The sequence below is a fragment of the Hemibagrus wyckioides genome, linkage group LG04, assembly GCF_019097595.1.
Source record: "Hemibagrus wyckioides isolate EC202008001 linkage group LG04, SWU_Hwy_1.0, whole genome shotgun sequence".
Lineage (NCBI taxonomy): Eukaryota > Metazoa > Chordata > Actinopteri > Siluriformes > Bagridae > Hemibagrus > Hemibagrus wyckioides.
This window is the reverse complement of record NC_080713.1, coordinates 1,106,548-1,121,198: the sequence shown is the minus strand read 5'-3', so window position 1 is coordinate 1,121,198 and position 14,651 is coordinate 1,106,548. Positions and strand designations below refer to the sequence as shown.

At 46.3% G+C, this 14,651-nt stretch overlaps 1 protein-coding gene across 1 annotated transcript in view; it reads right to left on the bottom strand.

The window, feature by feature from the left end:
• ppp6r2b (protein phosphatase 6, regulatory subunit 2b) overlaps positions 1-14,651 on the bottom strand; it is a 32,055-nt gene that overhangs the window by 10,083 nt on the left and 7,321 nt on the right. The window contains exons 4-16 of the mRNA XM_058387290.1: positions 5,317-5,552; positions 4,986-5,172; positions 4,547-4,684; positions 4,347-4,412; positions 4,065-4,174; positions 3,807-3,920; positions 3,346-3,469; positions 2,961-3,113; positions 2,663-2,866; positions 2,362-2,426; positions 2,168-2,283; positions 1,643-1,728; positions 1,334-1,431 (exon numbers count right to left, since the gene is read on the bottom strand). Coding sequence (XP_058243273.1) covers positions 1,334-1,431; positions 1,643-1,728; positions 2,168-2,283; positions 2,362-2,426; positions 2,663-2,866; positions 2,961-3,113; positions 3,346-3,469; positions 3,807-3,920; positions 4,065-4,174; positions 4,347-4,412; positions 4,547-4,684; positions 4,986-5,172; positions 5,317-5,543 — 1,688 coding nt within the window. The 5' untranslated portion in view covers positions 5,544-5,552. The remainder of the gene's footprint in view (positions 1-1,333; positions 1,432-1,642; positions 1,729-2,167; positions 2,284-2,361; positions 2,427-2,662; positions 2,867-2,960; positions 3,114-3,345; positions 3,470-3,806; positions 3,921-4,064; positions 4,175-4,346; positions 4,413-4,546; positions 4,685-4,985; positions 5,173-5,316; positions 5,553-14,651) is intronic.

Below are 14,651 nucleotides of genomic sequence, written 5' to 3'. Positions count from 1 at the left end.
ACAGACACACACACTACACAATAATCACACACACACACACCACAATAATCACACTACACAATAATCAAACACACACACACACACACAACACAATCACACACAGACACACTACACAATAATCACACTACAGTCACAGACACACACACTACACAATAATCACACACACACACTACACAATAATCACACACTACACAATAATCAATCACACACACACACTACACAATCACACTACAGTCACAGACACACACACTACACAATAATCACACACACACACACTACACAATAAACACACACACACACACACACACACTACACAATCACACACAGACACACTACACAATAATCACACTACACAATCACAGACACACACACTACACAATAATCACACACACACACACCACAATAATCACACACACACACTACACAATCACACACACACTACACAATAATCACACACTACACAATAATCAAACACACACACACAACACAATCACACACAGACACACTACACAATAATCACACTACAGTCACAGACACACACACTACAGTCACAGACACACACTACACAATAATCACACACACACACACACACTACACAATAATCACACTACAGTCACAGACACACACTACACAATAATCACACACACACACTACACAATAATCACACTACAGTCACAGACACACACTACACAATAATCACACACACACACACACACTACACAATAATCACACACTACACAATAAACACACACACACACACTACACAATCACACACAGACACACTACACAATAATCACACTACACAATCACAGACACACACTACAGAATAATCACACACACACACACACACACACACACAACACAATCAAACACACACACACACACTACACAATCACACACACTACACAATAATCACACACACACACCACAATAATCACACACACAACCCAATAAATCTTAGACACTTCATATTGATCCAAGATTCTACAAAATGATGAAGTGATGGTTTCCCAGTGAAATAATCACAGTTACTAAAATGGACTGAGAGCAACACAAAATAAGAAGAACTAGAAATTAATCTCAGATACAAAACTAATCCCAAATATAAAACTAATTATTTATACAAATTATTTATATTTGTTTATATACTGATTATATATGCTAATTATTTGCACTGCGAAAATGCACTTCTGGTTAGATGCTAACTGTATTTCGTTGCCTTGTACCCACATGTGTAGTGACAAAGTTGAATCTAATCTAATCTAATCCCAGATACAAAACTAATATAAAACTAGTGATAGAGAGATTTTGTATAATGAAGTAGTGAAGTTACTTGATGCCATCATCGTGTTCTCCAAACTCATCATCGTTAAATCCAAACTGGTCGACAAAGTTCGCCGTCATTTGCTGGATCTGGTAGTCAGAAAAGACCTGAAACACACACACACTTAAACTAAAACTCCACACAATCAGATCGATCTGTCTTCTGATGAAGATGATCAAATAAATTTTTATTATATTTATATTATTATTATTATTTATATTTTTATGTTTAAATTTTATTTTAAATTCCATATTCAATAGATTATAAATAAATAAATATTTATTGTTAATGAAAAGAATGTGAAAGGATTAAATTTACCAGATCCACCGCGTTTTTCTTGTTGGTTTCTGCTAAAGTTTCATCCACAAATTTCTGCCAATGTTCTCCATAATCTTCAGGTAGACCTGTAACACACACACACGAACACACACAAACACACATGCACACACACACGAGCGTATTTTTAACAATTGTGCTTAAATGTTTTTGTGACACAAACTAAAGATTTTTTGCCAGAATTACAAATGTTTCTTGAATCTTCTCTGTACACACACACAAACACACAGACACACACACACGTGTATGTTGAACCTCTAAGCTGTAAATGATCAGATTTAGAACATTTACATTTAACCACGCCCACAAAACGCCATAAAAGGCAAAGGTGACCAAGAGGTTCCAGTAATGCAGCTCAGTCACTGCAGCGTGTCTGCTACCACAGACCCTGACTCTTACTCTCTTCACAGGGCACCATTACTTTTGTGTAGATCAGCAGCTAGGTGTAATTGTGTTCATTTACAGCTGTGTTTTAAATTAATTAATTAATTAGTTTTCATATCGCACCATTTATTAGATGCATGATGTGACTCTGTGCAGCTCCTTTCTCCACACTCTGGACCACTGCATTTGCTATCCGGGTCAGATGCCCCATGTAACCCCTCCTCATGCCACCCTTGGACCTGACACACACACACACAAACACATTAGCAGGTATTCCAGTGCTCCCAGTCCACATTGAGTTTTCAGGTAGCTCTTACTGTGTTCTGTCGTTCTCCTCCCAAGCATCGAGAATCCGCTGTAGCAGTCTGCAGGTCTGAAACAGCTGCACACACACACACAGGCACACACACACACACACACACACGAGGTGCAACACCAACCTTTACAAAAATTTCACTTGACATGACTCAGAAGTGACGCAGAATGGTAACAGAATGTCTGGGAGGCGGGGCTTTTGTGTAAAATGGGTGTGGGTGGGAGGCAGAGTCAAGGGCTCGCATGTTTCTGTAGTTCACTTCGTTCCCACCTTTAAAGCAGGAACATGATCAGATATCTTACATGTGTGAGCAGATCCTGGTGCGAGAACATGGCTGCATCTGCATGTGGAGTGTGTGCCATGTCCATGTGCGTGTTTTCGGGTCCTTTCGGGTCCGGACTTTCCTCCACCGCCCCGTCCGGTGCCATCTGATTAAGGATGGCCGACACGCACTGCTCCACTTGAACATGGAGGAAATTGTTCCAGGTGAATTTAAAAAACAGATCCTGCAGGAACATGTGGAAGTGTGAAAAATTACTGATCAGGATTTTTTAAAGTAATAAAACAGTGGAGATTCTGAGAGACCAGCCGGGTTCTGACCAGCAGCAGGTTGATCATGTCGAGTCGACAGAGCTCCTGGTGCATTCTGGGAGCATGAGTGTTGAGCAGAGAGGCCATCAGCCTGCAGGCGTGAAGTCGAGCGTTCCCGAACGGCTCCTCCAGAACCCCGAGAGTGGTCAACATGCTGCACTTCTGTATGACAGACAGATCATTTGACTCTTTACCTTTAAACTGCTACAGTCACAGAACTCTACCTCTGAAAGTAGGTGGAGTTTCTCTGGAAGATGAGGGTGGAGCCTTGTGATTGGGACTTTCAGCAAATAAAAAACTTTGAATTTTTATAAACTGACTTTATAAATGCTGTAGTTTATTCTTTATGATGGTGTGACTGTGTGTTCAAGTGTGTGTGTGTGTGTTACAGTACCTTTGGTGGATCGAGCAGTAGATGGCGGTAGTGCTCCAGGTGTGGCTCGATGCCCAGTAAGATGCTGTTGTTTACAGAATACAACTGATCCAGGGCCTGAGATCCCGGATCTATCAACTCCACCCTGTAAAACATACACACACACACACACAATCAGGATTTATCAAGAACAAATCTGTAGCTTATAAAAAGCCACATTATGAAGCCCAGCTGTGTCAAAGAGCAGGTCGTGTTCTCCGTACTGACCGCAGCTCCACCGGGAAACAGGTACACACGTGAACCCTGATCCAGTGAGCAGCAAATCTCACCCTCTACACGCAGTGTGTGTTTCAGGTGACTGCAGGAGAGAGTTTCACTTCCAGCACTTGTTTGTAACTAACTTCCATTCTTCCTGGCTGATCTGGACAACTGAAATAGTGTGTGTGTGTGTGTGTGTGTGTGTGTGTGTGTGTGAGACTCACCCTGATTTGCGAGTCTCCAATAAAGCGAGTAAAACTTGAGTCCCGTTAACAATGCAGACTTCACTCTTCTCTCCCTCAAACATGTTCTTTAACAGAGATTCCACACTCTGCTGTCTGACACACACACAATTTCTGAATGTTTTTAACTGGTCACTAATAACATCTAGTATCATCAAATGAGAACGATCACACTCACACACTCACACACACCCACCCACACACACCCACACCCACCCACACCCACCCACCCACACTCACAGCTCCAGTGTGGTGAGCAGGGGGTCGGACTCTGACAGCTCCTGCAGTCCAGCTTGATCACGACCAATGCGGATGATGTCACACAGAGCCTGAGACACATTTGACTGTCTCTGTCAACCAACACACACACACACTTAACATAAAATAACCATTTTACCTCCTTGCTTAGTGACATGAACACATCACTACTGCCCATGTCATACTCATTAATATTCAAGTGCATTTGAATAATAATAAAGTTAAATTGAAATAATGGATTATTATTAAAGGAATGAGACTGACCTCGTTATCAGTGTGAGGGTCAATTAATTCAATCAGTCTCTGAATAAGCTTCTCTTCATCCAGCCACTGAAACACACACAGCATGACTCATGTAGAATTCGAACTAAACACTAATTAGCTTCCGGAGTAACCTCTAGCCTAATGTCTGTGTGTATAAACGTCTTGTCCTCTGTACAGAGCAGGAGCAGGGTGCGACTCACGGTGAGAACCTCGTGTCTGAGCTGAACCGGTTCCACACAACTGATCAGACGCAGCAGGAAGTCCATCATGGCCGACGCGTCCATGTGCTTCAACACCAAGCCGAGAAATCCTTCCTTCTTCCTCAGGAAACTGATCGTCTACGAGACAAGATGATGTTAATGAACAGGAAGTAAAACCTCAGAGCAGAGACATCGACAGAAATAAAGAAAATGTGTAGAAAATGCTGTTTTCTCTCATTCAAATCAAACCAAAATGGTGTTGAAGAGTCGACTCTTACTGACGAGGTGAGTCAAATGATCTGACTTGCTAAAAAGAGCTAATCAACAATAACAATCGATCATGGGGGGGCTTAGGACTAGATCTACATCTCTGTGCCTCATAAACAGATTCTAATCACGATTCTGGGCTAATTCCTACAGGAAACGATTCCCATGGCACCTGCTCGGTCTTCCGGATGATCAGGTTGCCGAAGGTTTTGCTGAAGAAGGAGGCGAGGAGCGGGTTTAGAGGCGGATCTTGCTCCAGGAAGCTGTAAAGAGCGTTCAGGAGAGAGTTGTCTCCGCCCACTTTATCATTAATGACCGATACGTCACACGTGAGCAGCTCACAGGCCGTGTTGGCGTACCTGAGGAACAGAGAGAGGGAAAAGAAACGTGTACACCTCAGTGAAGAAGATTCAGTTCAAAACAACTCCTCACTCGAAAAGTCTGTGTGTATCACACAGGCTAATACAGAACCCTTAAGCCACGCCCTTCCGCCGTCTCCTTACTTGTAGCGCAGTTTCTCCTCGCGGTCGCTCGGAGGCTCGTGTATGATGAGGTTGATGAGCTCCTGTAAACAACTGTCCTGAGAGAGGAAGAGGAGGAGGCGCTGGTTCTGAGCTTTACACTCCTGCAGCACGTCGTCTTCCTCCAGCAGCTCCGCCAGCGTCACGTCTTCCTTCTCCAGCAGCTTGTCCACCTGAGACGCCGTGTGGAGGTCAAACTTCCAGAACATGACTTCGGCCTGGTGATGGGACCAAACACGGAGAGCAGAGCGGCATCAGAGAAAGTGACACCAGAACCTGAGCTCTCAGGGAGCAGCAGCACCATCACACACCATCATACCCCATCACACACACCATCATACCCCATCACACACACCATCACACACACCATCATACACCATCATACCCCATCACACACACCATCATACACACACCATCATACCCCATCACACACACCATCATACCCCATCACACACACCATCACACACACCATCATACACCATCACACACACCATCATACACACACCATCATACCCCATCACACACACCATCACACACACCATCATACACCATCACACACACCATCACACACACACCATCATACACCATCACACACACCATCACACACACACCATCACACACACCCCATCACACACACCATCATACACACACCATCATACACCATCACACACACCATCATACCCCATCACACACACCATCACACACACACCATCATACACACACCATCATACCCCATCACACACACCATCACACACACCATCACACACACACCATCATACACACACCATCATACCCCATCACACACACCATCACACACACCATCATACACCATCATACACCATCACACACACACCATCATACACCATCACACACACACCATCACACACACCATCACACACACCATCACACACACACCATCATACCCCATCATACACACACCATCATACACACACCATCATACACACACCATCACACACCATCATACCCCATCACACACACCATCATACACACCATCATACACACACCATCATACCCCATCACACACACCATCATACACACACCATCACACACACACCATCACACACACACCATCACACACACACCATCACACACACCATCATACCCCATCACACACACCATCACACACACACCATCATACCCCATCACACACATCATCATACCCCATCACACACACCATCACACACACCATCATACCCCATCACACACACCATCATACCCCATCACACACACCATCACACACACCATCACACACACCATCACACACCCCATCATACACACACCATCATACCCCATCACACACACCATCACACACCATCATACCCCATCACACACACCATCACACACACCATCATACACCATCACACACAATCATACCCCATCACACACCATCATACCCCATCACACACCATCATACCCCATCACACACCATCATACCCCATCACACACACCATCACACACACACCATCATACCCCATCACACACACCATCATACACACACCATCATACACACACCATCATACCCCATCACACACACCATCACACACACACCATCATACCCCATCACACACACCATCACACACACACCATCATACCCCATCACATACACCATCACACACACACCATCATACCCCATCACACACACCATCACACACACACCATCATACCCCATCACACACACCATCACACACACCATCATACACACACCATCATACCCCATCACACACACCATCACACACACACCATCATACACCATCACACACACCATCATACACACACCATCATACCCCATCACACACACCATCACACACCATCATACCCCATCACACACACCATCACACACCATCATACCCCATCACACACACCATCACACACACACCATCATACACACACCATCATACCCCATCACACACACCATCACACACCATCATACCCCATCACACACACCATCATACACACCATCATACACACACCATCATACCCCATCACACACACCATCACACACACCATCATACACACACCATCATACCCCATCACACACACCATCACACACACACCATCATACCCCATCACACACACCATCACACCCCATCATACCCCATCACACACACACCATCATACCCCATCACACACACACCATCATACCCCATCACACACACCATCACACCCCATCACACACACCATCATACCCCATCACACACACCATCATACACACACCATCATACCCCATCACACACACCATCATACACCATCATACCCCATCACACACACCATCATACACCATCACACACACCATCACACACACACCATCATACCCCATCACACACACCATCATACACACACCATCATACCCCATCACACACACCATCACACACCATCATACCCCATCACACACACCATCACACACCATCACACACACCATCATACACACACCATCATACACACACCATCACACACACCATCATACACACACCATCATACCCCATCACACACACCATCACACACACCATCACACACACCATCATACACACACCATCATACCCCATCACACTCACCATCACACACTCACCATCACACACTCACCATCATACCCCATCACACACACCATCATACCCCATCACACACACCATCACACACACCATCATACACACCATCATACACACCATCATACCCCATCACACACACCATCACACACACCATCATACACACACCATCATACCCCATCACACACACCATCACACACCATCATACCCCATCACACACACCATCACACACACACCATCATACCCCATCACACACACCATCATACACACACCATCATACCCCATCACACACACCATCACACACCATCATACACACACCATCATACCCCATCACACACACCATCACACACCATCATACCCCATCACACACACCATCACACACACCATCACACACACCATCACACACACCATCACACACACCATCACACACACACCATCATACACCATCACACACACCATCATACACACACCATCATACCCCATCACACACACCATCATACACCATCACACACACCATCATACACACACCATCATACCCCATCACACACACCATCACACACACCCCATCATACCCCATCACACACACCATCACACACACCCCATCATACCCCATCACACACACCATCACACACACCCCATCATACCCCATCACACACACCATCACACACACCCCATCATACCCCATCACACACACCATCACACACACCATCACACACTCACCATCACACACTCACCATCACACACTCACCATCATACACAATCACACACACCATCTCACACAGCATCATACACAATCACACACACCATCTCACACCATCATACACACCATCTCACACACCACCACACACACCATCACACACACCATCTCATACCATCATACACACCATCTCACACACCACCACACACACCATCACACACACCATCTCATACCATCATCATACACCATCATCTCACACACCATCTCACACACACACACACCATCTCATACCATCATACACAATTACACACACCATCTCACACACACCATCACCACACACACCATCTCACACCATCATACACCATCACACACACCACCATACACACCATCTCACACACCATCACACACACACCATCTCACACACACACACCATCTCATACCATCATACACAATTACACACACCATCTCACACACACCATCACACACACCATCTCACACACCATCACACACCATCATCACACACACCATCACACACACCATCACACACACCATCACACACACCATCACACACACCATCACACACACCATCACACACACCATCACACACACCATCACACACACACCATCATACACACACCATCATACACACACCATCATACACCATCACACCCCATCACACACACCATCATACACACACCATCATACCCCATCACACACACCATCACACCCCATCACACACACCATCATACACACCATCATACACATACCATCATACCCCATCACACACACCATCACACACACCATCATACCCCATCACACACACCATCATACACACACCATCATACCCCATCACACACACCATCACACCCCATCACACACACCATCATACACACCATCATACACACACCATCATACCCCATCACACACACCATCACACACCATCATACCCCATCACACACACCATCATACACACACCATCATACCCCATCACACACACCATCACACACACCATCACACACACCATCACACACACACCATCATACACCATCACACACACCATCATACACACACCATCATACCCCATCACACACACCATCATACACCATCACACACACCATCATACACACACCATCATACCCCATCACACACACCATCATACACCATCACACACACCATCATACACACACCATCATACCCCATCACACACACCATCACACACACCATCATACACACACCATCATACCCCATCACACACACCATCACACACCATCATACCCCATCACACACACCATCATACACACACCATCATACCCCATCACACACACCATCACACACACCATCACACACACACCATCATACACCATCATACACACACCATCATACCCCATCACACACACCATCATACACCATCACACACACCATCATACACACACCATCATACCCCATCACACACACCATCATACACCATCACACACACCATCATACACACACCATCATACCCCATCACACACACCATCACACACACCCCATCATACCCCATCACACACACCATCACACACACCCCATCATACCCCATCACACACACCATCATACACACACCATCATACCCCATCACACACACCATCATACACACACCATCATACCCCATCACACACACCATCATACACACCATCACATACACACACCATCATACCCCATCTCAAACACACACCATCACACACCATCATACACACACCATCATACCCCATCACACACACCATCATACACACACCATCATACCCCATCACACACACCATCACACACACACCATCATACCCCATCACACACACCATCACACCCCATCATACCCCATCACACACACACCATCATACCCCATCACACACACCATCACACACACACCATCATACCCCATCACACACACCATCACACACCATCATACCCCATCACACACACCATCATACACCATCATACCCCATCACACACACCATCATACACCATCACACACACCATCACACACACACCATCATACACCATCACACACACCATCATACACACACCATCATACCCCATCACACACACCATCACACACCATCATACCCCATCACACACACCATCACACACACCATCATACACACACCATCATACACACACCATCACACACACCATCATACACACACCATCATACACACACCATCATACCCCATCACACACACCATCACACACACCATCACACACACCATCACACACTCACCATCACACACTCACCATCATACCCCATCACACACACCATCATACCCCATCACACACACCATCACACACACCATCATACACACCATCATACCCCATCACACACACCATCACACACACCATCATACACACACCATCATACCCCATCACACACACCATCACACCCCATCACACACACCATCATACACACCATCATACACCATCATACCCCATCACACACACCATCATACACACACCATCATACCCCATCACACACACCATCACACACACCATCACACACACCATCACACACACCATCACACACACACCATCATACACCATCACACACACCATCATACACACACCATCATACCCCATCACACACACCATCATACACCATCACACACACCATCATACACACACCATCATACCCCATCACACACACCATCATACCCCATCACACACACCATCATACACCATCACACACACCATCATACACACACCATCATACCCCATCACACACACCATCATACACCATCACACACACCATCATACACACACCATCATACCCCATCACACACACCATCATACACACCATCATACCCCATCACACACACCATCATACACACACCATCATACCCCATCACACACACCATCACACACCATCATACACACACCATCATACCCCATCACACACACCATCACACACCATCATACCCCATCACACACACCATCATACACACACCATCATACCCCATCACACACACCATCACACACACCATCACACACACACCATCATACACCATCACACACACCATCATACACACACCATCATACCCCATCACACACACCATCATACACCATCACACACACCATCATACACACACCATCATACCCCATCACACACACCATCACACACACCCCATCATACCCCATCACACACACCATCACACACACCCCATCATACCCCATCACACACACCATCACACACACCCCATCATACCCCATCACACACACCATCACACACACCCCATCATACCCCATCACACACACCATCACACACACCATCACACACTCACCATCACACACTCACCATCACACACTCACCATCACACACTCACCATCACACACAATCACACACACCATCTCACACAGCATCATACACAATCACACACACCATCTCACACACACACCATCATACACACACCATCACACCCCATCATACACACCATCTCACACACCACCACACACACCATCACACACACCATCTCATACCATCATACACACCACCACACACACCATCACACACACCATCTCATACCATCATCATACACCATCATCTCACACTCCAACACACACACACACACACACCATCACATACCATCATACACAATTACACACACCATCTCACACACACCATCACCACACACACCATCACACACACCATCTCATACCATCATCATACACCATCATCTCACACACCATCATACACAATCACACACACACCATCTCACACACACACACCATCTCATACCATCATACACAATTACACACACCATCTCACACACACCATCATCACACACACCATCTCACACACCATCACACACACCATCATACACCACCACACACACCATCATCTCACACACCATCACACACACCATCACACACACCATCACACACACCATCACACACACCATCACACACACCATCACACACACACCATCATACACACACCATCATACACCATCACACCCCATCACACACACCATCATACACACACCATCATACCCCATCACACACACCATCACACCCCATCACACACACCATCATACACATACCATCATACCCCATCACACACACCATCACACACACCATCATACACCATCACACACACCATCATACACACCATCATACCCCATCACACACACCATCACACACACCATCACACCCCATCACACACACCATCATACACACCATCATACACACACCATCATACCCCATCACACACACCATCACACACACCATCATACACACACCATCATACCCCATCACACACACCATCACACACCATCATACCCCATCACACACACCATCATACACACACCATCATACCCCATCACACACACCATCACACACACCATCACACACACACCATCATACACCATCACACACACCATCATACACACACCATCATACCCCATCACACACACCATCATACACCATCACACACACCATCATACACACACCATCATACCCCATCACACACACCATCATACACCATCACACACACCATCATACCCCATCACACACACCCCATCATACCCCATCACACACACCATCACACGCACCCCATCATACCCCATCACACACACCATCATACCCCATCACACACACCATCATACCCCATCACACACACCATCATACACACACCATCATACCCCATCACACACACCATCATACACACACCATCATACCCCATCACACACACCATCATACACACCATCATACACATACCATCATACCCCATCACACACACCATCATACACACACCATCATACCCCATCACACACACCATCATACCCCATCACACACACCATCATACACACACCATCATACCCCATCACACACACCATCATACCCCATCACACACACCATCATACCCCATCACACACACCATCATACACACACCATCATACCCCATCACACACACCATCATACCCCATCACACACCATCATACCCCATCACACACACCATCACACACACACCATCATACCCCATCACACACACCATCACACACCATCATACCCCATCACACACACCATCATACACACACCATCATACCCCATCACACACACCATCATACCCCATCACACACACCATCACACACACACCATCATACCCCATCACACACACCATCATACACACACCATCATACCCCATCACACACACACCATCATACCCCATCACACACACCATCATACACACACCATCATACCCCATCACACACACCATCATACACACACCATCATACCCCATCACACACACCATCATACACACACCATCACACACACCCCATCATACACACCATCACACACACCATCATACACACCATCATACCCCATCACACACACCATCATACCCCATCACACACACCATCATACACACACCATCATACCCACACCATCATACCCCATCACACACACCATCATACCCCATCATACCCCATCATACCCCATCACACACACCATCACACACACACCATCATACCCCATCACACACACCATCACACACCATCATACCCCATCACACACACCATCATACACACACCATCATACCCCATCACACACACCATCATACACCATCACACACACCATCATACACACACCATCATACCCCATCACACACACCATCATACACCATCACACACACCATCATACCCCATCACACACACCCCATCATACCCCATCACACACACCATCACACCCCATCACACACACCATCATACACACACCATCATACCCCATCACACACACACCATCATACCCCATCATACCCCATCATACCCCATCACACACACCATCACACACACACCATCATACCCCATCACACACACCATCACACACCATCACACACACCATCATCACACACACCATCATACACACACCATCATACCCCATCACACACACCATCATACACCATCACACACACCATCATACCCCATCACACACACCATCATACCCCATCACACACACCATCACACGCACCATCATACCCCATCACACACACCATCATACACACACCATCATACCCCATCACACACACACACACACCA